The sequence below is a fragment of the Maylandia zebra genome, linkage group LG1, assembly GCF_041146795.1.
Source record: "Maylandia zebra isolate NMK-2024a linkage group LG1, Mzebra_GT3a, whole genome shotgun sequence".
Lineage (NCBI taxonomy): Eukaryota > Metazoa > Chordata > Actinopteri > Cichliformes > Cichlidae > Maylandia > Maylandia zebra.
In genome coordinates, this window is record NC_135167.1 from 2,992,271 (window position 1) to 3,016,973 (window position 24,703).

The window sequence follows — 24,703 nt, forward strand, 5'->3', positions numbered from 1 at the left end:
ATACAAAACAAAGAAACTCCTCTTTTATTCATTTTCCTATCAATACAATATATTTAAAAGTCCAACGGTATTAAAATTCTTGACCATGGGTCAATGCAAATCATATTGTGGAGCTGTATAACTAAGGGTCAGTTCAGCTGAGGACTCACACACTCTTCACTCAGCCTGATGGTAAGTTGGTTTCTGTCTGTATTAGGATGGTGACACATTTGGTGCAGCACAGAATAACCTGTGAACTCAAGTCATGCTGTGATACTGAATTATGTTATTACCTGTAAAGACACTGCAGCCTGTAATAGTGGGCTAATTCTTTTTTTCATGTAAAGGGAAGATGATGTATTAAAATGATTTTTATTATTATTATTATGTTCTTTCAGGAAGTCCTTTGGATGATTGTCCTCACTGTTGGTCTGCTTGGCTCACATTGTGAGGGCGCTATATCCTGTAAAAATGAAGATGATGAAGATGTAGACTGGTAAGACAACATTTGAGCTATTCATTCATGTATACTGAATTATACATTAGTAACTTTGGTCTTCAAGTGCTTCAAAGCTGCGCTATGGTACCTTTTACACCTGCGTTTCAACATAGTCATAGATGATGTTCAGACACTGTAACACTATTTTACACTGTTATTATCAGTTATTTTATATATTTCCATTTCATAAATAACGTCATTTCCAAGTATGGGAAGTTAAAACAGGGACATTAGACATACCTAATGCATTAAAACACTGAAGACAACACAATACTGTGACACTTGCCTCCTTTCTCCAGCCCTGCACATCTATTTTTAACACTCATCTTATTCTCACTTTATTGATCAAAAGAGGAAACATGGAAAGAAAACACTTTGCAAAGTTTCATAAGCTTCATCACATTTTAGCATCATGAGGAAGCCTGTGGAAAATACTATTCATAAAAGGCTCTGTTATTCATAGTTAAAGGTTTTCAGTCATATCTCTGCTTACTCATACAGGTGCTTGTGAGACTCGGGTATAACAGAGTTTGTTATTTTCTTCTTCCATGCTCAGTTAAGCTTCTCATCATTTATTGTGATCTTTGAATTTACTGACTTGTCTCTGACATCACCAGGTTTATTTTGTACAAGGTGAAAAACGGGTTTAACTATGTTTACACTGATTCAACCAACCAGAACCTTAGAAAGACTAACAAGGATGTCAACAACCAAGCTGGTGTCCTGGCAAATACCCTGAAGCCCTACTTTGAAAAAGTGAGATTAACTCCATGAGTTTCTGTTATTAGTGTGTATGCCCTTTGAGGAAAGACATAATTTATGTCATGTTTTTGTGGATTCTTTCAGGATAAGCAGTCATCAGATTTTGGATTCATTGCATACAATGACCAACCACCAACATCAAATAGTGTAAGTTCCACCCATGGCCACAGCAAAGGTGGGTAGAAATAATTTTTTAATAATAATAAAAATAACACAATAAATACTAATAAAAACACACCTGAGTTAAATGCGCTCTCCTTCACGCTCACCTCTGAGCATCAGAACCACAGCTGCTGTTATTCTCAGATCACTCAGCAGATGTTCTCTTCTTAATAATGACATGTGCTCTTTCATGTTCTTGTTCTGCAGGAGTTGTGATGATAGATGAGGACAATGTAGTCTGGCTTTTACACAGCACACCAAGATTCCCCTTTTCTCATGAAAGCAATAATTTCTATCCTAAAAATGGGGAACGTAATGCACAGATATTTATGTGTGTAACACTGAAATCTACAGAGTCTGAAGAAATAGGTAAGAGCATGTCCAAGTTATTTCTTCATGTGTAGAGTGTATATGAAGTTTTAACACAGTAACATGTACATCCCTCATTTTGATGTTTTTCAGCTCAACATCTTAAAGATATCAAAGCTTATAAATTTGAAGAACACAATCCTGTAAAACTCACAGATTCTTCCCCCGTACCACGAGCGCGGCCCTATAACAAAGACTTGCGGTCAGCTGGTAATTCGCAGTTTAAACGCTTTGTTAAACAAACCTCAGCCACCAGGGATCCTAAAGGTGAGATTTCTGCTTCATTCGTTTAAGAAAAAAAAACCTTAAAACCACACTGTGAGTTTCCTGTGTGAAATAATTGTGACTTTCTGTAGTTTTCCCACCAAAGAGCTGAGAATCTTATTTACAAGGTGTGAAACGTCCAACCTAACACAGTCCTTTATTCTAACCCTCTAATGATTTGGCCTGTGAAACATCAGCTGGGTTATGAGTAGATCTAACTTTACAGAGTAGTTCTGTTCAAAATTTACTTCATTTAGATTTTAACTCTAAAAATAACTCACATTTAAAATTAAAAAATGATCCTGGTATGAAAATGTTGTGGAAGCTGAAAAATAAATCCTGTGAACACACATGTTGTGCTGTAAGTTTGTATTGCCATGGAAACCTTTCATTAAGGTGTCAGCGTGACCCAGCCTCAGTGCAGAGTTAGTGCAGGGGAGTGTAGCAGCAGGGATCATACGAGGTCTGATGTTTGTAAAAGAAATGATTAAATAAGAAGAGCTGGAATTTCCCATAAACTCTCAGAAAGCGAAAGTCGAGTCAGGGTTGTTGTAAGCAACACTTTTCTTTTTTTATTCTGTTATTTTAAAACTATCTGATGGTTTCTTGGTGTTTGTCTTTCCTTTTGCAGCCGGAGATCTTTATGTCACCATTGCTGACACACTAAATACCAATTTATACATCCAGACCTGGCGCAGCGACCCTAATAAAGCTGATAAACATCCACCTTCTGTAACTGGAAAAGGCAAAGAACTAGTCACCATCATGTCAGTAGACACTGCCGCAGGTAAATGGAATCATGGATGTGATCATTCCAAATGGTGTGTTTCTGAAACTCAAGACTGGATGTGTGTTGGTGACTCAAACAGAGAACCATCACAGTTCGAAAGGCCTGGTGGTGCACTGTGCATTAATAGCAAACCTGTGGCAGAAAAATTTAGGGAAATTAAAAAACTTTCTGTAAAGACACTGCAGCCTGTAATAGTGGGCTAATTCTTTTTTTCATGTAAAGGGAAGATGATGTATTAAAATGATTTTTATTATTATTATTATGTTCTTTCAGGAAGTCCTTTGGATGATTGTCCTCACTGTTGGTCTGCTTGGCTCACATTGTGAGGGCGCTATATCCTGTAAAAATGAAGATGATGAAGATGTAGACTGGTAAGACAACATTTGAGCTATTCATTCATGTATACTGAATTATACATTAGTAACTTTGGTCTTCAAGTGCTTCAAAGCTGCGCTATGGTACCTTTTACACCTGCGTTTCAACATAGTCATAGATGATGTTCAGACACTGTAACACTATTTTACACTGTTATTATCAGTTATTTTATATATTTCCATTTCATAAATAACGTCATTTCCAAGTATGGGAAGTTAAAACAGGGACATTAGACATACCTAATGCATTAAAACACTGAAGACAACACAATACTGTGACACTTGCCTCCTTTCTCCAGCCCTGCACATCTATTTTTAACACTCATCTTATTCTCACTTTATTGATCAAAAGAGGAAACATGGAAAGAAAACACTTTGCAAAGTTTCATAAGCTTCATCACATTTTAGCATCATGAGGAAGCCTGTGGAAAATACTATTCATAAAAGGCTCTGTTATTCATAGTTAAAGGTTTTCAGTCATATCTCTGCTTACTCATACAGGTGCTTGTGAGACTCGGGTATAACAGAGTTTGTTATTTTCTTCTTCCATGCTCAGTTAAGCTTCTCATCATTTATTGTGATCTTTGAATTTACTGACTTGTCTCTGACATCACCAGGTTTATTTTGTACAAGGTGAAAAACGGGTTTAACTATGTTTACACTGATTCAACCAACCAGAACCTTAGAAAGACTAACAAGGATGTCAACAACCAAGCTGGTGTCCTGGCAAATACCCTGAAGCCCTACTTTGAAAAAGTGAGATTAACTCCATGAGTTTCTGTTATTAGTGTGTATGCCCTTTGAGGAAAGACATAATTTATGTCATGTTTTTGTGGATTCTTTCAGGATACGCAGTCATCAGATTTTGGATTCATTGCATACAATGACCAACCACCAACATCAAATAGTGTAAGTTCCACCCATGGCCACAGCAAAGGTGGGTAGAAATAATTTTTTAATAATAATAAAAATAACACAATAAATACTAATAAAAACACACCTGAGTTAAATGCGCTCTCCTTCACGCTCACCTCTGAGCATCAGAACCACAGCTGCTGTTATTCTCAGATCACTCAGCAGATGTTCTCTTCTTAATAATGACATGTGCTCTTTCATGTTCTTGTTCTGCAGGAGTTGTGATGATAGATGAGGACAATGTAGTCTGGCTTTTACACAGCACACCAAGATTCCCCTTTTCTCATGAAAGCAATAATTTCTATCCTAAAAATGGGGAACGTAATGCACAGATATTTATGTGTGTAACACTGAAATCTACAGAGTCTGCAGAAATAGGTAAGAGCATGTCCAAGTTATTTCTTCATGTCTAGAGTGTATATGAAGTTTTAACACAGTAACATGTACATCCCTCATTTTGATGTTTTTCAGCTCAACATCTTAAAGATATCAATGCTTATAAATTTGAAGAACACAATCCTGTAAAACTCACAGATTCTTCCACCGCACCACGAGCGCGGCCCTATAACAAAGACTTGCGGTCAGCTGGTAATTCGCTGTTTAAACGCTTTGTTAAACAAACCTCAGCCACCAGGGATCCTAAAGGTGAGATTTCTGCTTCATTCGTTTAAGAAAAAAAACCCTTAAAACCACACTGTGAGTTTCCTGTGTGAAATAATTGTGACTTTCTGTAGTTTTCCCACCAAAGAGCTGAGAATCTTATTTACAAGGTGTGAAACGTCCAACCTAACACAGTCCTTTATTCTAACCCTCTAATGATTTGGCCTGTGAAACATCAGCTGGGTTATGAGTAGATCTAACTTTACAGAGTAGTTCTGTTCAAAATTTACTTCATTTAGATTTTAACTCTAAAAATAACTCACATTTAAAATTAAAAAATGATCCTGGTATGAAAATGTTGTGGAAGCTGAAAAATAAATCCTGTGAACACACATGTTGTGCTGTAAGTTTGTATTGCCATGGAAACCTTTCATTAAGGTGTCAGCGTGACCCAGCCTCAGTGCAGAGTTAGTGCAGGGGAGTGTAGCAGCAGGGATCATACGAGGTCTGATGTTTGTAAAAGAAATGATTAAATAAGAAGAGCTGGAATTTCCCATAAACTCTCAGAAAGAGAAAGTCGAGTCAGGGTTGTTGTAAGCAACACTTTTCTTTTTTTATTCTGTTATTTTAAAACTATCTGATGGTTTCTTGGTGTTTGTCTTTCCTTTTGCAGCCGGAGATCTTTATGTCACCATTGCTGACACACTAAATACCAATTTATACATCCAGACCTGGCGCAGCAACCCTAATAAAGCTGATAAACATCCACCTTCTGTAACTGGAAAAGGCAAAGAACTAGTCACCATCATGTCAGTAGACACTGCCGCAGGTAAATGGAATCATGGATGTGATCATTCCAAATGGTGTGTTTCTGAAACTCAAGACTGGATGTGTGTTGGTGACTCAAACAGAGAACCATCACAGTTCGAAAGGCCTGGTGGTGCACTGTGCATTAATAGCAAACCTGTGGCAGAAAAATTTAGGGAAATTAAAAAACTTTCTGTAAAGACACTGCAGCCTGTAATAGTGGGCTAATTCTTTTTTTCATGTAAAGGGAAGATGATGTATTAAAATGATTTTTATTATTATTATTATGTTCTTTCAGGAAGTCCTTTGGATGATTGTCCTCACTGTTGGTCTGCTTGGCTCACATTGTGAGGGCGCTATATCCTGTAAAAATGAAGATGATGAAGATGTAGACTGGTAAGACAACATTTGAGCTATTCATTCATGTATACTGAATTATACATTAGTAACTTTGGTCTTCAAGTGCTTCAAAGCTGCGCTATGGTACCTTTTACACCTGCGTTTCAACATAGTCATAGATGATGTTCAGACACTGTAACACTATTTTACACTGTTATTATCAGTTATTTTATATATTTCCATTTCATAAATAACGTCATTTCCAAGTATGGGAAGTTAAAACAGGGACATTAGACATACCTAATGCATTAAAACACTGAAGACAACACAATACTGTGACACTTGCCTCCTTTCTCCAGCCCTGCACATCTATTTTTAACACTCATCTTATTCTCACTTTATTGATCAAAAGAGGAAACATGGAAAGAAAACACTTTGCAAAGTTTCATAAGCTTCATCACATTTTAGCATCATGAGGAAGCCTGTGGAAAATACTATTCATAAAAGGCTCTGTTATTCATAGTTAAAGGTTTTCAGTCATATCTCTGCTTACTCATACAGGTGCTTGTGAGACTCGGGTATAACAGAGTTTGTTATTTTCTTCTTCCATGCTCAGTTAAGCTTCTCATCATTTATTGTGATCTTTGAATTTACTGACTTGTCTCTGACATCACCAGGTTTATTTTGTACAAGGTGAAAAACGGGTTTAACTATGTTTACACTGATTCAACCAACCAGAACCTTAGAAAGACTAACAAGCATGTCAACAACCAAGCTGGTGTCCTGGCAAATACCCTGAAGCCCTACTTTGAAAAAGTGAGATTAACTCCATGAGTTTCTGTTATTAGTGTGTATGCCCTTTGAGGAAAGACATAATTTATGTCATGTTTTTGTGGATTCTTTCAGGATACGCAGTCATCAGATTTTGGATTCATTGCATACAATGACCAACCACCAAATGAAAATAGTGTAAGTTCCACCCATGGCCACAGCAAAGGTGGGTAGAAATGATTTTTTAATAATAATAAAAATAACACAATAAATACTAATAAAAACACACCTGAGTTAAATGCGCTCTCCTTCACGCTCACCTCTGAGCATCAGAACCACAGCTGCTGTTATTCTCAGATCACTCAGCAGATGTTCTCTTCTTAATAATGACATGTGCTCTTTCATGTTCTTGTTCTGCAGGAGTTGTGATGATAGATGAGGACAATGTAGTCTGGCTTTTACACAGCACACCAAGATTCCCCTTTTCTCATGAAAGCAATAATTTCTATCCTAAAAATGGGGAACGTAATGCACAGATATTTATGTGTGTAACACTGAAATCTACAGAGTCTGCAGAAATAGGTAAGAGCATGTCCAAGTTATTTCTTCATGTCTAGAGTGTATATGAAGTTTTAACACAGTAACATGTACATCCCTCATTTTGATGTTTTTCAGCTCAACATCTTAAAGATATCAAAGCTTATAAATTTGAAGAACACAATCCTGTAAAACTCACAGATTCTTCCCCCGTACCACGAGCGCGGCCCTATAACAAAGACTTGCGGTCAGCTGGTAATTCGCTGTTTAAACGCTTTGTTAAACAAACCTCAGCCACCAGGGATCCTAAAGGTGAGATTTCTGCTTCATTCGTTTAAGAAAAAACCCTTAAAACCACACTGTGAGTTTCCTGTGTGAAATAATTGTGACTTTCTGTAGTTTTCCCACCAAAGAGCTGAGAATCTTATTTACAAGGTGTGAAACGTCCAACCTAACACAGTCCTTTATTCTAACCCTCTAATGATTTGGCCTGTGAAACATCAGCTGGGTTATGAGTAGATCTAACTTTACAGAGTAGTTCTGTTCAAAATGTACTTCATTTAGATTTTAACTCTAAAAATAACTCACATTTAAAATTAAAAAATGATCCTGGTATGAAAATGTTGTGGAAGCTGAAAAATAAATCCTGTGAACACACATGTTGTGCTGTAAGTTTGTATTGCCATGGAAACCTTTCATTAAGGTGTCAGCGTGACCCAGCCTCAGTGCAGAGTTAGTGCAGGGGAGTGTAGCAGCAGGGATCATACGAGGTCTGATGTTTGTAAAAGAAATGATTAAATAAGAAGAGCTGGAATTTCCCATAAACTCTCAGAAAGCGAAAGTCGAGTCAGGGTTGTTGTAAGCAACACTTTTCTTTTTTTATTCTGTTATTTTAAAACTATCTGATGGTTTCTTGGTGTTTGTCTTTCCTTTTGCAGTCGGAGATCTTTATGTCACCATTGCTGACACACTAAATACCAATTTATACATCCAGACCTGGCGCAGCAACCCTGGAGAGCCTTCTGTAACTGGAAAAAACAAACTAGTCACCATCATGTCAGTAGACACTGCCGCAGGTAAATGGAATCATGGATGTGATCATTCCAAATGGTGTGTTTCTGAAACTCAAGACTGGATGTGTGTTGGTGACTCAAACAGAGAACCATCACAGTTCGAAAGGCCTGGTGGTGCACTGTGCATTAATAGCAAACGTGTGGCAGAAGCATTTAGGGAAATTAAAAAACTTGAAAAGATTAAAGCCGGTGCCACAGCCGGTGTCACTGACAGTGTCTGTCAGTGACACTGTCAGTGTCACTGACAGTGTCACTGACAGTGACACTGACAGTGACACTGGTCCACCCCCTAAAAAACCAAAAGTACATGGTTAACTGCAGCAGACAACCGCCTCGGTCTTGTTTTCTATCTACGTTCACCAGTTTCATATTTATTGTAAATTCATTTCAGATTTTATCAAAGTGAAGCTGACTTGAATCTGGTGCTGACATCGTCACTCTTGTCAGTGTTATCTAATGTTTCTGTGAACGATATGAAATTAAAAACATTTGATGGATATTTCACAGTGTGCTTCCTTTGCTCATGGAAACCATAGAAATAAATGACTTTGCATGAATCTGTCTTGTTTTTACTCCGAGGTCCTGTTTCTGTCTGATGACTTTTAAAATTATTCAAACTAGCCCCTGCAGTCAGACATCTTTATTTTTATGGTTTAGTAGATTCTGATTTGCTAAACCAGGTTTTATACTGAAATGTTTCTTCTGTAACAGGTCTTCTTTTATAGGCCCAGTTTTTTGGCCTACTCTTTTTAGTTTTGTTATTGGCAATATTGAGAAGTGTTATTGTTGATTTCGAATATATTCGATATAGTCTATCCAATTAAGGTTAAAGTCATGTTTTTAGCTGTTAGAATCTGATGAGCAATATTTTATAGCTGATTCAAATGGCTAAATAACCTCCCCAACATGTCTTAAAGTTCTCCAGAGGCCTGGGAATGAACTAATCACTTGATACAGGTGTGTTGACACAGGGTGATAGCTAAAACCTGCAGGACAAGTCCTGGATAACTAAGCTGTATAACTAAGGGTCAGTTCAGCTGAGGACTCACACACTCTTCACTCAGCCTGATGGTAAGTTGGTTTCTGTCTGTATTAGGATGGTGACACATTTGGTGCAGCACAGAATAACCTGTGAACTCAAGTCATGCTGTGATACTGAATTATGTTATTACCTGTAAAGACACTGCAGCCTGTAATAGTGGGCTAATTCTTTTTTTCATGTAAAGGGAAGATGATGTATTAAAATGATTTTTATTATTATTATTATGTTCTTTCAGGAAGTCCTTTGGATGATTGTCCTCACTGTTGGTCTGCTTGGCTCACATTGTGAGGGCGCTATATCCTGTAAAAATGAAGATGATAAAGATGTAGACTGGTAAGACAACATTTGAGCTATTCATTCATGTATACTGAATTATACATTAGTAACTTTGGTCTTCAAGTGCTTCAAAGCTGCGCTATGGTACCTTTTACACCTGCGTTTCAACATAGTCATAGATGATGTTCAGACACTGTAACACTATTTTACACTGTTATTATCAGTTATTTTATATATTTCCATTTCATAAATAACGTCATTTCCAAGTATGGGAAGTTAAAACAGGGACATTAGACATACCTAATGCATTAAAACACTGAAGACAACACAATACTGTGACACTTGCCTCCTTTCTCCAGCCCTGCACATCTATTTTTAACACTCATCTTATTCTCACTTTATTGATCAAAAGAGGAAACATGGAAAGAAAACACTTTGCAAAGTTTCATAAGCTTCATCACATTTTAGCATCATGAGGAAGCCTGTGGAAAATACTATTCATAAAAGGCTCTGTTATTCATAGTTAAAGGTTTTCAGTCATATCTCTGCTTACTCATACAGGTGCTTGTGAGACTCGGGTATAACAGAGTTTGTTATTTTCTTCTTCCATGCTCAGTTAAGCTTCTCATCATTTATTGTGATCTTTGAATTTACCGACTTGTCTCTGACATCACCAGGTTTATTTTGTACAAGGTGAAAAACGGGTTTAACTATGTTTACACTGATTCAACCAACCAGAACCTTAGAAAGAATAACAAGCATGTCAACAACCAAGCTGGTGTCCTGGCAAATACCCTGAAGCCCTACTTTGAAAAAGTGAGATTAACTCCATGAGTTTCTGTTATTAGTGTGTATGCCCTTTGAGGAAAGACATAATTTATGTCATGTTTTTGTGGATTCTTTCAGGATACGCAGTCATCAGAGTTTGGATTCATTGCATACAATGACCAACCACCAACATCAAATAGTGTAAGTTCCACCCATGGCCACAGCAAAGGTGGGTAGAAATAATTTTTTAATAATAATAAAAATAACACAATAAATACTAATAAAAACACACCTGAGTTAAATGCGCTCTCCTTCACGCTCACCTCTGAGCATCAGAACCACAGCTGCTGTTATTCTCAGATCACTCAGCAGATGTTCTCTTCTTAATAATGACATGTGCTCTTTCATGTTCTTGTTCTGCAGGATTTGTGATGATAGATAAGGAAAATGTAGTCTGGCTTTTACACAGCACACCAAATTTCCCCTCATGTCGTGAAAGCAATAAGTTCTATCCTAACAGTGGGAAATGTAATGCACAGATATTTATGTGTGTAACACTGAACTCTACAGAGTCTGCAGAAATAGGTAAGAGCATGTCCAAGTTATTTCTTCATGTGTAGAGTGTATATGAAGTCTTAACACAGTAACATGTACATCCCTCATTTTGATGTTTTTCAGCTCAACATCTTAAAGATATCAATGCTTATAAATTTGAAGAACACAATGCTGACAATCTCACAGATTCTTCCACCGCACCACGAGCGCGGCCCTATAACAAAGACTTGCGGTCAGCTGGTAATTCGCTGTTTAAACGCTTTGTTAAACAAACCTCAGCCACCAGGGATCCTAAAGGTGAGATTTCTGCTTCATTCGTTTAAGAAAAAAAACCCTTAAAACCACACTGTGAGTTTCCTGTGTGAAATAATTGTGACTTTCTGTAGTTTTCCCACCAAAGAGCTGAGAATCTTATTTACAAGGTGTGAAACGTCCAACCTAACACAGTCCTTTATTCTAACCCTCTAATGATTTGGCCTGTGAAACATCAGCTGGGTTATGAGTAGATCTAACTTTACAGAGTAGTTCTGTTCAAAATTTACTTCATTTAGATTTTAACTCTAAAAATAACTCACATTTAAAATTAAAAAATGATCCTGGTATGAAAATGTTGTGGAAGCTGAAAAATAAATCCTGTGAACACACATGTTGTGCTGTAAGTTTGTATTGCCATGGAAACCTTTCATTAAGGTGTCAGCGTGACCCAGCCTCAGTGCAGAGTTAGTGCAGGGGAGTGTAGCAGCAGGGATCATACGAGGTCTGATGTTTGTAAAAGAAATGATTAAATAAGAAGAGCTGGAATTTCCCATAAACTCTCAGAAAGAGAAAGTCGAGTCAGGGTTGTTGTAAGCAACACTTTTCTTTTTTTATTCTGTTATTTTAAAACTATCTGATGGTTTCTTGGTGTTTGTCTTTCCTTTTGCAGTCGGAGATCTTTATGTCACCATTGCTGACACACTAAATACCAATTTATACATCCAGACCTGGCGCAGCGACCGTGGAGAGCCTTTTGTAACTAGAAAAGGCAAAGAACTAGTCACCATCATGTCAGTAGACACTGCCGCAGGTAAATGGGATCATGGAAGTGATCATTCCAAATGGTGTGTTTCTGAAACTCAAGACTGGATGTGTGTTGGTGACTCAAACAGAGAACCATCACAGTTCGAAAGGCCTGGTGGTGCACTGTGCATTAAAAGCCAACCTGTGGCAGAAAAATTTAGGGAAATTAAAAAACTTGTAAAGATTGACACAGCCGGTGCCACAGCCGGTGCCACAGCCGGTGACATTGACTGTGGCACTGAGAGTGACACTGGTCCACCCCCTAAAAAACCAAAAGTACATGGTTAACTGCAGCAGACAACCACCTCGGTCTTGTTTTCTATCTACGTTCACCAGTTTCATATTTATTGTAAATTCATTTCAGATTTTATCAAAGTGAAGCTGACTTGAATCTGGTGCTGACATCGTCACTCTTGTCAGTGTTATCTAATGTTTCTGTGAACGATATGAAATTAAAAACATTTGATGGATATTTCACAGTGTGCTTCCTTTGCTCATGGAAACCATAGAAATAAATGACTTTGCATGAATCTGTCTTGTTTTTACTCCGAGGTCCTGTTTCTGTCTGATGACTTTTAAAATTATTCAAACTAGCCCCTGCAGTCAGACATCTTTATTTTTATGGTTTAGTAGATTCTGATTTGCTAAACCAGGTTTTATACTGAAATGTTTCTTCTGTAACAGGTCTTCTTTTATAGGCCCAGTTTTTTGGCCTACTCTTTTTAGTTTTGTTATTGGCAATATTGAGAAGTGTTATTGTTGATTTCGAATATATTCGATATAGTCTATCCAATTAAGGTTAAAGTCATGTTTTTAGCTGTTAGAATCTGATGAGCAATATTTTATAGCTGATTCAAATGGCTAAATAACCTCCCCAACATGTCTTAAAGTTCTCCAGAGGCCTGGGAATGAACTAATCACTTGATACAGGTGTGTTGACACAGGGTGATATCTAAAACCTGCAGGACAAGTCCAGGCCTCGAGTTCCTGCAGCATACCGGAACTCAAGGCCTGGACTTGTAAACCCCTGCTTTAAACACTTCAAGCTGTAAGCTGCAGTTCCTGTATGAACTGAACAACTCTGAAAATCTAAGAAACAGTTGAGTTTCTCTCCTCGAAAGCTAAGATGGACAGACTGAACATGCAGACTGGACTTTGTCACAGTGGAGCATGAAACAAGGAACAAGAACACTCATGCACAACTTTTCTCCCTTTCTAAAGTAAAACAGCTGAAAGATGTATGAGAGACATTTTCATTTGCATTTAAAGCTGTGTTTGACAAAGGCTGCATCCCAGTTCAGGGTCTGCAGCCTTTAAGGCCGCATCTTAAGGCAGATTACGTCACAGCGGCGCAATGAAGGCTGTCCCAATTCAAAGGCTGCTTGAAATGCGGCCCTGATATGAGTCCTCCATTTTCCTGAATTTTAAGGAATCCGGCTGTATCCCAATTCAGGGTCTGCAGCCTTAAATCTATAGATTTACAGTATAATTTGAAATGAATAAATCCTGATTATTGATCCTGATCAAAGATTTATAGAATAATGAAACTCTTTTATTACTGGTTTTGTCCATGTTTACTTTCACCTGTCGACTGTGTAGCTCAAAGTCACAAGTGACATTTACACAACATATTCTTCATTCCACAGTTTCACAAACTGTGAAACAAGCTAACAAAGAGCTTGTTTGTGCTGCTTCTTCCTCCGGGTCTCTCTTGGAAATGAGGATATTTTTCCTTCTGATTAAATAAAGATGAAAAAAATATATATAACTGCTTCTGTCTGAGATGTGGTGAAACGTGGAATCCAGTAATTGTGACACATACATCCATTTGTAACGCATTTCTTACCAATCTGTAATCTTGGATTAATGTTTGTAATATTATATCAATGTCAAGCTTAAACGACGTCACACACAGAAGTCTCTGAAATCATCAGAATATGTAGCAAAAGTTCTAAAAGATCACAGTTGTCTCTTTGTGTCAATATCAATAAACTTCTTACAATGTAACTGGTAACGAAGGAATCTATACGGGGCAGCAGGAATGTTACCACAGCAACCCAAATCAGCTGTTCCTTTCCTTCTCCATAGTAATCGTGGTTACACGTCTTTTCTGCCCAATGTGGCCTTTTTGGTCTCGAGTGTAACCTAAGGTTTCATCGTTTGCAATCGATGAATGGAAACAGACTGTGACAGTGACATGTTCACCTCCTTTAAGAGAGAGTTCTTCACTTAAACACAAAACGTCAGTTTTTCGTGTGATTGAAGGTTTCCCAGCAGGTCAGTAAATACAGAACACTTGGTTATAAAGATTTTTTGTTATTACCTAAAACTACACAGCAGGTAATCTGTCAGGTGAAACAATCAGCTGACTGACGGTCCTCACAGAGGACAGACCTCCAACTGATTCACCACATCTGATGGGAGCGGATGCTCTTTAGTCTGGAAGAGAAAACAAACACACAGACAGTGAAGAAGACGGTTCGAGGTGCTTTGCATACGACACTAAATTCAGTGTTTAAAAATAAAAGCATCTGTTTACTAAACGTAAACACAACACTCCCCCCTCTAAGAGATCTGATAAATAAAAATGATATCAGAATCAGAAGAGCAGATGAAAACAAACTATGTTCTTAATTGAACGCAGTGCGTTTCTGTCGGTGAGCGATGGATTACGGATTTAAAACGTTTTGGTGGAAACAAAAAAAAGAGAAAAAAACTCTAAATATTGTTAATAATGATTGTTTTGCATACACAGCTTCCGACTTACATCAGCACTTTATAACAAACTAATTTCCAAATGTCTCCCACTCCATCAGGGTCATCTTTCGATGCTCTGACAGGTGACCTCTGACCTTTTTAGCAGCTCGTCTGTCGACACCTGTCCGTCTTCACCTTCCTGCTCGCCGGCTCCTCCTCCTTGCTCTTCTTCGGCTGCTTCTTTGTGCTTGTGCTTCTTGTGTTTCTTCTTCTGCAAAGAAAAAAGAAGTCACAGCTTCAGCGTGAGGAAGGAGCCATTTTATCTGATCTGATCCTTATTCTTCGTTTTCTACCTTCTTTTCCTTCTTGTGTTTGTAATGCTTCTTTTTCTTGTGTTTCTTCTCTTTGCTCTTCTTGCCCGTTTTAACCTCCTTGATTGGAGGGCACATGGAGGCGGCGCCCCCTCTGACTAAACACAGGAACAACAGGCAGAGGTTATTAATCCTCCAGCAACGCTTTTACGAAGCAGGATGCACTTAATGAAGTAGAAGCAGAAGAGGAGCAGTGAAAGCGTCGATGAACAGACGCTCTAGTTCTACACACTGAATGTGGATCGATTCACACGAATGTAACCCAGCTGAGCTGATCACAGAGAGACTGCTGTATCTATAAAAACAATGTCCACGCAAGGGAAACCATGTGACTGGGTCACGGTGAATAAACTTGAGCTGTCTGTTGTTGATCTGGTGGGTGACACTCACTCAGAGCAGCCGAGGGAGGCGGCAGCTTCGGCCCAAACTCCTCCTCTTCCTGTTCGGAGGCCTGAGTGGAAACTGCTGCTTTTGAAGGAGCAGAGAGGAAAAGAGTTAACAGAGTTATGCTCGACAGGGACGTGAGATTAGAGGAAAGGTTAAGGTGATTCAGCAAACTCAGAGTACCTGCTTGGTGACTGGAGGAGGTGGTGGCTGAGGAGGAGGCGGTGGCTGAGGAGGAGGTGGTGGCTGAGGAGGAGGCGGTGGCTGAGGAGGAGGCGGTGGTGGCTGAGGAGGAGGAGGGGATGCTGAAGAGGTTCAGTGGCTCCGAGTCCACTTTTCCTTCATCCTCCTTTGTCACCTTTTCTTCCTCCTCATCGCTGCTCTCCCCCTCTGATGAAGAGGAGGACTTCTCATCAGAGGAGCTGGCAAAGATGGCCTTAAACAGATCCATGGGAGGCCTGCTCTCCTCTTCCTCCTCCTCCTCTTCTTCATCACCTTCTTTCTTCTGCTCTGAGCTCTGCTGCTCTGATGACTTTATCTGTAGAAGGAAGGATAAACTCTTTAGATTTAAGGACTTCCTCGCCTGCTGGTTTGGACACTTTGCTCTTTCACTACCTCCGGTTTGCTTCCTGGAGCCTGATCGCTGCTGCTGATTGAGGCAGGTAAAGCAGGTAAGGCAGGCGTGGGGGTGTGCTCCACTTTGGTCTCGGTCTGGTTGCGTGCAGCACTGAGAAGCTCACCCAGCGGGTCCTCCTTCTTCTTCTCCACCTTCTGCTCAGAGACATCCCACCTGGACTTCTTCCCGGATTCTGGAGGTTTTGGAGGTGCTGAAGAGAAACAATGAGCTTAATCTGTGAGCACAAACACTGTGGTGTTAAACGGAAACTAAGAAAACATCAAATTTGTGTTAAGGCTACAAAGAAACTTAAATTCATGGAGGAAAAAAACGGAAAGAAAGTATCAATTTAATAAAAGCAATCACTTCAGTTTTCCTGTCTTTACTTTTTTTATCCTAAATAAATCCTGATTGGTTAACAAACCTCAGTCTGAGGAACAGCAGATTTAATCCTTAAAACATTTAAATAAATTCTTACATAACTCTTCAGTCACACTGAGATATTCTTTGATAAAAATGAGTTCAGATCAGTTTTCATCTACTTGAGTTTTAAAAACACATTTAACTTTCATTTGTGCTGAAAAAAAAATCTGTCTACTGAGGTTTAGTGTGACTGTGACAGGGCAGGATGTGATAAAGCTGCTGCAGTCAGAAACATTTACTCGCTTTGGCTCATCGATGTGTAAATGGAGCTTGGGAGCTCGCTCACGTCTCGCTGTCAAAGCTAACACTGCTTAACTGCTTCGTGCACTGACAGCTGCTCGTGTGGCCGACAGAAACAAGCCAAGCAGGCAAAAGTTGATACTGAAGGTCTGATCTTCCCTCTCAGCACACCTGGGAACATCTTTTATGTTTAAAATAATACCGAGCATTGTTACAGGTGGGTGCTGTGGGTGGCAGTAAAGACAACATGGATTCAAACAAGCTTTTAAGTTAAAGAAACAAGAAAAGGGGCTTAAAGTTCTCTTACAGAATATTCTACTGCTTGCCTGTTAAAACTCTTTAGCGCCTCCTGTGTGTGAATGAAGTTACCTGCAGCCTCTCTGCTCTCAGTCACAGTCAGGAAATTGAAGACTGAAAACTTGTCTCTCTTCACTTTGGGCAGACCCACAATACCGGACCTGCAGGACCAATCACAGTGAGACTTTAGCTCAGCAGAGTTTGGATTTAACCTCGACGTTCTGTTTAGAGCTGATTCAGTCCGATCTGTGTGCCGTACCCGGGGTAGGGGTCGGGCACGTTGAATCTTTTGCAGAGCAGTTTGTCAGGATACCACTCGAACGTTTCTCTGGTCAGTTTTCCAAACATCTTCATCTTTACTGCAGACTGTTTGTCATCCAGGTCTCCCTGACAACCAAAAGAAAGCATCAGTGACTCCTGAGCTTACCTGCAGTGTAGGGGTGTGGTTTTTTACAGCACCAGGTGGCGTCCTACCTCTTGGTCCTGGCTGACCTCCACGCTGTCATCGTCCTCCTGGTCTTTGGCTCTGGTGAAGCGGGAGGACAGCGAGGAGGAGGTGGGCCGGTACAAGATAGAAGCTCGGACAAACTCCTCCCTCTCCCGGCTGCGCTCCCACTCTGTCATTCCCGGGTCTAGACTCTGCTCCAGAGCGTCTGAGGGACACACAGAAGATTTTTACATTTTAATATCCAGGCGGTCTCTAATGTGGGAGCTTTAATCCAGCGTCTGTGTTAGCCAGTAATCACATATACGCACGTGCTCAGACACGTAGGAGCATTAACCCTCTGGGGTCCAGGGTATAATTGGCCATTTTTGACTACTTTTGATTTTACTTCTATATTTCACCGTTAAAAACTGTTTATCTTGCCTTGTTTGGTATCATTATTTTCAGCACAACCTCAAATATCTGAAATTTGAGTTATTTTTTCATTTTGGCAAACTATATTAGAACAAATGATCTAAATTCAGACAAATAATTCAAAATCCGAGTAGAAAAAAGTTATTTTTTACTGTAAAACCCACAAACATGTTTAACGAATCATTTTCATAACTTGAAATGCAAATAGAAATTGTACATTTCTAAAAATTATGCACAAGATTTGCAAACAACAAAGTTATATGGTACTATTCACCTAAAAATGCAGCCAAGGCCTCAGGCGTTTATATAACCATTTAAATCTATTTACAGAACAATCAGCTGTGCTGCATCAAATAAGAAGACACAAATTATTTGTGCCGGTCCAAAAAAATAGTTTGTGTTCAGTATAAGACAGAGGAGAACAGCACCGGCCTAAACCTGCAGGTCTGACAGCAGGAGGAGCATCAGTCCCGTTTTCCATGTGGGAACAGCGTTTACACTGGAATCTGCCTTTGGTGGCGTTTTTGGAGCAAATGTGACATTCAGCAGTCTAACTGACACACAATACAAAACAATAACTACACAACACACTAACTACAGCCTCCAAACACGCTAAACGTCACTAATGTCTCACATATGAAAACTCGCTCTCTCTCTCACAGGTGTCACTCCTAAATCTTCCCCTTCTCCCTAAGCAACCAAGTGCCACATGTTACCATATCATTTTTTTGATTGGCTGACATGGTAAACTCTAACATCAAATAGGGAAGGGGTGTTTTTTCTTTCTTCACTCGTAAGCGGAGAGTGTTTGCGAGCGCTGTCTGTAGAAAACGCCGTTTTTACCGTTCTTCCTGCTGTAAACGCCGCTGTTTTGTTGAGAAAAAAACATCACGTGTATTTTTTATCATAACTCTGGTTTTACGTGGCCCATCGACACAATTCAAAAACTGGTATATAGTTTGAAGTCTGCACTTTCGACCCAAGTTGAAATGGCGACTCAGAGTCGCTGCATCTTGTAGCTGTGACGTCTTAAATTGGTCATGTGATTTTGACGCGCCGACGCGTTCGTCGACCCCAGAGGGTTAATGATGGTTTTTGTGGTTTAACTAAAACTGTACCAACTATATCAAAGGATCCTGCAGTGCATGATGGGACCTGCAGGGCGGAGCCTCGTACCATTGTCTCCCTGCTTGAGATGGCTCAGGTAGAGTTCGTAGCGTGCCTGCTTGCTGGGGTTTTTCTCAAATGGTTTGAAGGTCTGTGACGATGTTTGGATGCCTCTCCACGCTGCCAGAGCTTCCTGCTGGAGGCCGGAGGAGGCAGGCAGCACTTGTGCAGACTTCCCTGATGTCTGCGAGGCATGACCGGAGACGGGGGTGGAGGTTTTGGCCGAGGGCGGGTTAGAGGAGTTGCGGAAGCTGAGCAGGCGCTGCCTGTCCTCGGGCCTCAGCAGCTCCATGACCGAACTGGGACCTGATCGGGATGAAGTTGGGAAAACATCACCAGCAGCATTAACGCACTCGCCATCAGAATGGGACACGATGTCCTGATTATCCTACATTTTTAATTAATCTAGAAAAACTACATATAGTTTCAACCGTTTTTAATTTTCCTCATTTGTTGTTTTTTGCACTTCTGTGGTTGCTTCATTTTTCAGCCATCTCTTACCTTGCAGGGCGTCCTCTCCCAGCAGCGCCCTCCTCTGGCCAGAGTCCAGCTGGTGGCGTCCTGCTTGCTGGGGCTCCTCTTTGACCATGTGGCCTTTGGACACCCGGAGAGCCTCGGCCAACGCGGGGCTGACCCCGGAAAGATGCGAAACATCGACCGAAGGACGGAAATGATGGACTGGACGATAATCGCGAGGCAGACAGGGAGGCGGGAAGATCTACAGAGAGATACAGAAACATGAGGGGTGTGTCCAGGTACTGATGAGGACACGTGATCAGATATGTTGAAGCTCCTCACTGTATTTTCCTCGAGGGGTTTCTGTGCCAGAGTGAATCCTTCCAGGATTTTGCCGAGATACGAAGCATCTTTACTTCTGACTGGAAGCAAAAATAAAATCCAAATAATTTTCCATCTTACTTCATGAATGCTTTCATTTCAGTTTTTCATGGACAAAAGAGAGAGAGACATTATTCTTTAATAATTAAAAAAAACTAAAAAATACACCTCTCTGGTGGAGAAAGTATTAAAAATGATTTCCCTGCTCTAAAATAAGGCTGACTGACAAAGAGCTTCTCTGTGTGAAAAAGCTTAATGACTGGTTTAAAAAATGCCTGGAACGTTCCAGGTTTTCCCAGGAAGCATTACCTTTCTTCTTAGTGTACTGCTGCGGGGCCGTCCAGCCGTACAGGCTGTCGCCCGGCTCCTCTTCTCCCAGGATTGTGTCGTATCTGGACATGGAGTCTCTGTGGTACACGTCTTCATCGTCATCCTCTAACGCACCCACGCCAAATGCCTGCAGGTCAAAGGTCAGCAGCCAAACACTTTGTATTTAAAAAAGACAACCAAAAACACTTCTGGGTTTTGTGGGCTCACCTGTCCGACCACTCCTCCTCTCCTCGAGCTGCTCTTTGTGTCTCCGAACAGGCGATTCCTCGTCTCAGACTGAGGTTTAAACAGATCGATGTGTTCAGCCGTGCCGTGACCCAGCAACGCCAGGCTCGGGTCCAGACCGCGGTACCCCAAACCCTGAACTCCCAACCTAGGGTTGAAGTCCACCGGAGTTACATCCTTCGGGGCAAAGGTCACGTTCTCTGGAGCAAACTCCTCATCGTCATCCTGATGAGGCAGAGATTTCATGCACGCACAGGTGAAAATATGCAGCATGCATTATGAATTTCAGATTCAGTTTAGATCGTCCTCCATCAGGTTCTGTGTTAAAATATTCTGTCTAAGCAGCCGCACTCACCTCCGATTCCTCCGAACCAGCAGGGGGCAGCGTGCAGCCGTAAACTTTACCTCCACCGTCTGTCAGGAGGACAAAGTGTCAGTATTTACACATTATAACTAACACCAGACAGATACAGGATTCATGCTGAAATGAAACACAGCATAAGGGGAAGTAGGAAAAACAGAATTTAAAAAACCGGCATCAAACATCAAAGCTGCTGCGAATCTTCACTTGAGACGCTGAGTGGACTGATTCAGTATTTCATTTTTTCAAGTTCTGGTTTTAAATGATCCAAGACACCAAAGCTAACTCCACCTCCTCATCAGCAGCCTCAGAGTGAATGTGCTCACATGGTTTTTACTGACACAGTTTATTCTGTGTGAAAAGACATCAAAGACGGGAAAAAGCTTCAAGTTTCCGAACTCACATGAATCAGATCACAGTGAGCAAACTACAGGTGTGAAAACGCCCTAAGTGTCACAGGGATTATTTTACCCTTTACAAACTCCTGAATTTCTCTTATTGGTCAAGCAACCTTGTGCCTGTAAAGATGACACACTTACCCATCTGCTGCCTGCGAGCTTTCCTCTTCACACGAGGCCCGACGCCCTGACCTTCCTTCCAGCCCATCTTCATCAGCAGCTCCACCCCGATGGAAGACCTGAGAGACAAAACAAACACACCTCAGAGCAAATTCACTCTGCAAACTGTTAAAGAGGGAAGGATGGTGCTGCAGAAGCAGGCTGCTGGGACACAGTTGGTGGGATGTGGGTGTGGCAGCAGTTACCTGGCAGGTGCGATCAGCTCCTCCAGCAGCGTGTCTCCGGGGATCAGAGCCGCCTGAGCGCTGATGGCTCTCGCCTTCTCTCCGGCCTCGTCTCTGCGGCTGGACGAGAACTCCTGACTGGTGGTGATCTCTCTGGGAGCGATGCCGTGTTCGCTGAAATCCTGACAAACACCAACAACGATGTGCATCAGCTCCACTAAACCTGAACCTCAAACCTCCTCACGTCTCTTCTGAAACATGTTCTGCATACCGGAAAGACCAAGCACTCAAACGCTGCAGCGTAAAAGCTATAAAATCAGCTTTAGATGATTTCCAGACATCAGACAGCTACTCTGACAGAAGCGTATAAAATGTTATTTGATATTTTAGGGTATTTGACGTTATTTGGATAAAGTCCCAGATTTTCTTTTACATGTGAATAAAAAACCTTCCCCTCTCTCTGGGTGGTTGTACCTCCTCGTCCATGAAATCTTCTGGCCTGGCATGGTGTTTCTCAGCTTTCTGTTGCCGTGACGACACAAAGGCTGACGGGGCCCAGCCTAAAAAGACACGGGGACGCCAAATGTCAAGATATGGAATCAAAATTAAAATGCTTGAGCTGAAAAAGCGGTTTCACTGTTTGCAGAACAACATCTGCGACGGACGCCAGCATCGCAACATGGAAGAAAAGTGGAGGACAAAAAAGAGAAAACAACACGCAGCTACAAAGCAGCCAGGTCTGCTCTAAAGCCAACTTCAAAATCAGAGGCTGGACTGAACCAAACACCGTTAGCTTTACGATGAGGGGACACCACCTCCCCTTACACGTCTGCATGCAGCGCTCCATAAATATCACATTAACTAAAATATGTGTGAACTCTACAGGAGGTCTCTCACCTTCTTTTGAGCCGACAGTGTTGAAGTATCCGGCTGAAAAGCCTCCAGTGAACGCTCCGTGGAACCTCTTATATCGTCCCTTCTCATCTTTGACTGTCTGATCGTGGAGCGGGACGGGCTTCTTCAGCGGCTCGTCTGTGAAAACACGGCAATTTTTAAATGGTAAACATTGAAATGGGAAAACATTTAAAATTGTTGTCAATTCTGTACAAAACAGAGGTTGTAGTAAACTATAAGGATTTGGAAGTAATTTATTGCTGATTTATACACTGGTCAAAAATGAAGCAAAGGCAACAACAAGACAACCCCCCAAAAAGCAGATGAGGGCACAGTCCATTGCTCTCTCCTTTTCTCTCCTCTTTCTTTTGCTAGCGTCACCGATGATCACCACTTGTCACTGCTGGCAGCCTGAGATGGTGTCTGTATCCTATTTGGGTTGCACAGGTAGTCCAGCTCCTCCAGGATGGCTCCTCCATGTGTATCATCTTTGTCTCAAGAATGTGGAGGAGATACCAGGAGATGGAGCCGTAGAAGGTCATCCCCCAAGATCGGCATCTGCTCCTTTGTGTGAGGAGCAGGATGAGCTCTGCTATAAGATGACCTTCAGCTGGTTACCCGTTTGCATGTTTCTGACCAAACAGTCAGAAAAAGACTTCATGACGGTGGCTGGAAGGTCCAATATCCTTCAGTGGGACCCGCGCTCACAGCCCAGCACCATGCAGAACCAGCGGGTCCACCGCCGGAGCCCAGGGTAGGCTCACACTGCGCTATGAGTTAACCACTACATCAGAGTCTGTGTAATACAATTTCTTTTTTCCTCCAACTAGTAACGACATTTACTGATATTCTTCTTTTTGTTTTCCCGCATTAAATACACTAAAAATAATCTACATCCTGTAACGATATTTAAGACACACAATGTCGCACAAAGCCACAGTATAGTCTTTACCGCAGTAAGCACACAAATCACACACACTGCAGCTTCAGATTTGAAGGGGAAAAAATAAATGGCAGCTTTCTCTACAACTTTGAGGCCGAACTGAAGACCTGATAGTGCTGAAACTTTAGAGATGAGAAATGGCACTGTATTCAGTAGTTATGTTCAACTACTTTAATCAGCAACATTAACATAAAGGGTTTTTGAATGAGGTCTGGGTTTCAAACTAGGAGGCTATGATTGCGCTTAGCTAGCTGCTCGTTAGCTGAACTCAGTGAAGTAGCGCTGCGAACGGCGCAGCTAGTAACGCTTTGCTTTAAACACCTGGGAGATTTTTTTAAATGCAAGTAAACAGATGACCGAGATCAGAAAATTCACCCCACCTTCTTCCAAAGGTTCCAAAGGAGTCCCGTAAGTCACAAAATCTTCATCGCTGTCGCTGTCGGACGCCATGATTTATTTTTTTACTCCGTTTACGGTATCCGCAAAAGGACAAACTTTGTGAAGTGTACTTTAGCGCTTTACAAGAACGGTTGGGGAAAATAGCGACACCTTGCGTTAGCTACAAATAACTACATCAGCTATAACTACATTCACTCAAACTTTAGTAAAATATTTATGTGAGACACTTTCCCTGTTGTGAGGATATCTGTGCAGATATAGCTTGCCTTAAAATCAACAAATCAACAATTGTAAATATTTCATATAATTCATTTAAGATAAGATAAGGCATATTGAAACATATACTTATTATTAAAATAAAGTCTAATATCTTAAAGTCTAGCAAAATAACAGAATTAATGATGGCTTACCTATTACTAGTTTATGTTATTATGAGTTATTTATAAGGACTTAAAGTCGTTAGTGTGAGACAAACTTTTACAGTGACAACATTTTTTCTTCTAGTTCACTATGATTCTGTTTCTTTACTGGAAATAAATATTCCTGTCTGAAATGTCATTAGTGCGTTTAATGAAGAAGGTGGTTTCTCCCTTGTTTGCTATTAAGTGCTTGTTTTAGTTGTCTTTTCTTCTTGTTTGGTTTGTTGATAAAACAACCAGATTTATTGTTTCTTACTGAACTGTGTAATTTCCTCTGCAGCCTCGGAGGAGCTGAAGTGTTGGCTATCGAATGTCCATCCAAAGCTCACAGCAGTTTGTCATTTGTTTTCTTTGAGCCTGAAATCACTCACACCCCCTCAGTGATCCATAAAACCCCACGCTCTTGACAAAAGCCAAACGCCTGGCTCAGCAGAAAGCCAAGACCCTGTAAAGATCCAAATCTGAGACCCCCACGTCTCTGCACAGAAAACACAGAGCCTCCCTGCTCTTTGTAACCCGACCGAACTGCTAAACTTCAGGGGGTTTAAACTAACTGAA

General features: G+C 40.7%; 3 protein-coding genes across 12 annotated transcripts; 2 read left to right on the forward strand and 1 right to left on the reverse strand.

The window, feature by feature from the left end:
* The first annotated feature begins 131 nt into the window (after window positions 1-131).
* On the forward strand, window positions 132-5,791 carry LOC106675235 (deoxyribonuclease-2-alpha-like). 3 transcript variants are annotated; one of them, XM_076886578.1, is made up of 9 exons: window positions 132-171; window positions 378-475; window positions 1,096-1,234; window positions 1,325-1,415; window positions 1,610-1,771; window positions 1,865-2,038; window positions 2,667-2,822; window positions 3,099-3,196; window positions 3,817-3,914. In XM_076886578.1, exons 1-8 carry the CDS (start codon window positions 169-171, stop codon window positions 3,149-3,151), a joined length of 876 nt encoding a protein of 291 aa, XP_076742693.1. In that variant the 5' UTR covers window positions 132-168; the 3' UTR covers window positions 3,152-3,196; window positions 3,817-3,914. The 3 variants fall into 3 exon arrangements, with proteins under 3 accessions (XP_076742693.1, XP_076742637.1, XP_076742655.1); XM_076886522.1 differs by lacking the exons at window positions 3,099-3,196; window positions 3,817-3,914 and having other exon boundaries at window positions 2,667-3,055; XM_076886540.1 differs by lacking the exons at window positions 132-171; window positions 378-475; window positions 1,096-1,234; ... (1 more) ...; window positions 1,610-1,771; window positions 1,865-2,038 and adding exons at window positions 4,046-4,136; window positions 4,331-4,492; window positions 4,586-4,759; window positions 5,388-5,791 and having other exon boundaries at window positions 2,744-2,822; window positions 3,817-3,955.
* LOC112435009 (deoxyribonuclease-2-alpha) lies at window positions 5,451-12,680 on the forward strand. 4 transcript variants are annotated; one of them, XM_076886482.1, is made up of 12 exons: window positions 5,451-5,543; window positions 5,820-5,917; window positions 6,538-6,676; window positions 6,767-6,857; window positions 7,052-7,213; window positions 7,307-7,480; window positions 8,107-8,244; window positions 9,159-9,312; window positions 9,519-9,616; window positions 10,237-10,375; window positions 10,466-10,556; window positions 10,751-10,882. In XM_076886482.1, exons 2-8 carry the CDS (start codon window positions 5,832-5,834, stop codon window positions 9,191-9,193), a joined length of 825 nt encoding a protein of 274 aa, XP_076742597.1. In that variant the 5' UTR covers window positions 5,451-5,543; window positions 5,820-5,831; the 3' UTR covers window positions 9,194-9,312; window positions 9,519-9,616; window positions 10,237-10,375; window positions 10,466-10,556; window positions 10,751-10,882. The 4 variants fall into 4 exon arrangements, with proteins under 4 accessions (XP_076742597.1, XP_076742559.1, XP_076742531.1 ...); XM_076886444.1 differs by lacking the exons at window positions 9,159-9,312; window positions 9,519-9,616; window positions 10,237-10,375; window positions 10,466-10,556; window positions 10,751-10,882 and having other exon boundaries at window positions 8,107-9,007; XM_076886416.1 differs by lacking the exons at window positions 5,451-5,543; window positions 5,820-5,917; window positions 6,538-6,676; ... (2 more) ...; window positions 7,307-7,480; window positions 8,107-8,244 and adding exons at window positions 11,006-11,179; window positions 11,808-12,680 and having other exon boundaries at window positions 9,025-9,312; window positions 10,751-10,912.
* gpatch1 (G patch domain containing 1) lies at window positions 8,089-23,843 on the reverse strand. 5 transcript variants are annotated; one of them, XR_013099474.1, is made up of 22 exons: window positions 23,708-23,843; window positions 22,388-22,522; window positions 21,965-22,050; window positions 21,512-21,672; window positions 21,288-21,385; window positions 20,743-20,801; window positions 20,370-20,612; window positions 20,142-20,289; window positions 19,794-19,873; window positions 19,497-19,713; window positions 19,005-19,301; window positions 17,444-17,622; window positions 17,229-17,356; window positions 17,042-17,130; window positions 16,009-16,220; window positions 15,577-15,931; window positions 15,400-15,477; window positions 14,992-15,107; window positions 14,794-14,909; window positions 14,265-14,380; window positions 10,620-10,744; window positions 9,479-9,583 (listed from the first exon to the last, which is right to left on the reverse strand). XR_013099474.1 is itself a non-coding variant. In XM_012920844.5 (20 exons), the coding sequence occupies exons 1-20, from the start codon at window positions 23,775-23,777 to the stop codon at window positions 14,347-14,349; spliced, it is 2,898 nt and encodes a 965-aa protein (XP_012776298.3). In that variant the 5' UTR covers window positions 23,778-23,843; the 3' UTR covers window positions 14,242-14,346. The 5 variants fall into 5 exon arrangements, 2 of the variants coding, with proteins under 2 accessions (XP_012776298.3, XP_076742388.1); XR_013099466.1 differs by lacking the exons at window positions 9,479-9,583; window positions 10,620-10,744 and adding an exon at window positions 8,089-8,196; XR_013099481.1 differs by lacking the exons at window positions 9,479-9,583; window positions 10,620-10,744 and adding an exon at window positions 11,173-11,897.
* Between the last annotated feature and the right edge of the window lie 860 nt (window positions 23,844-24,703).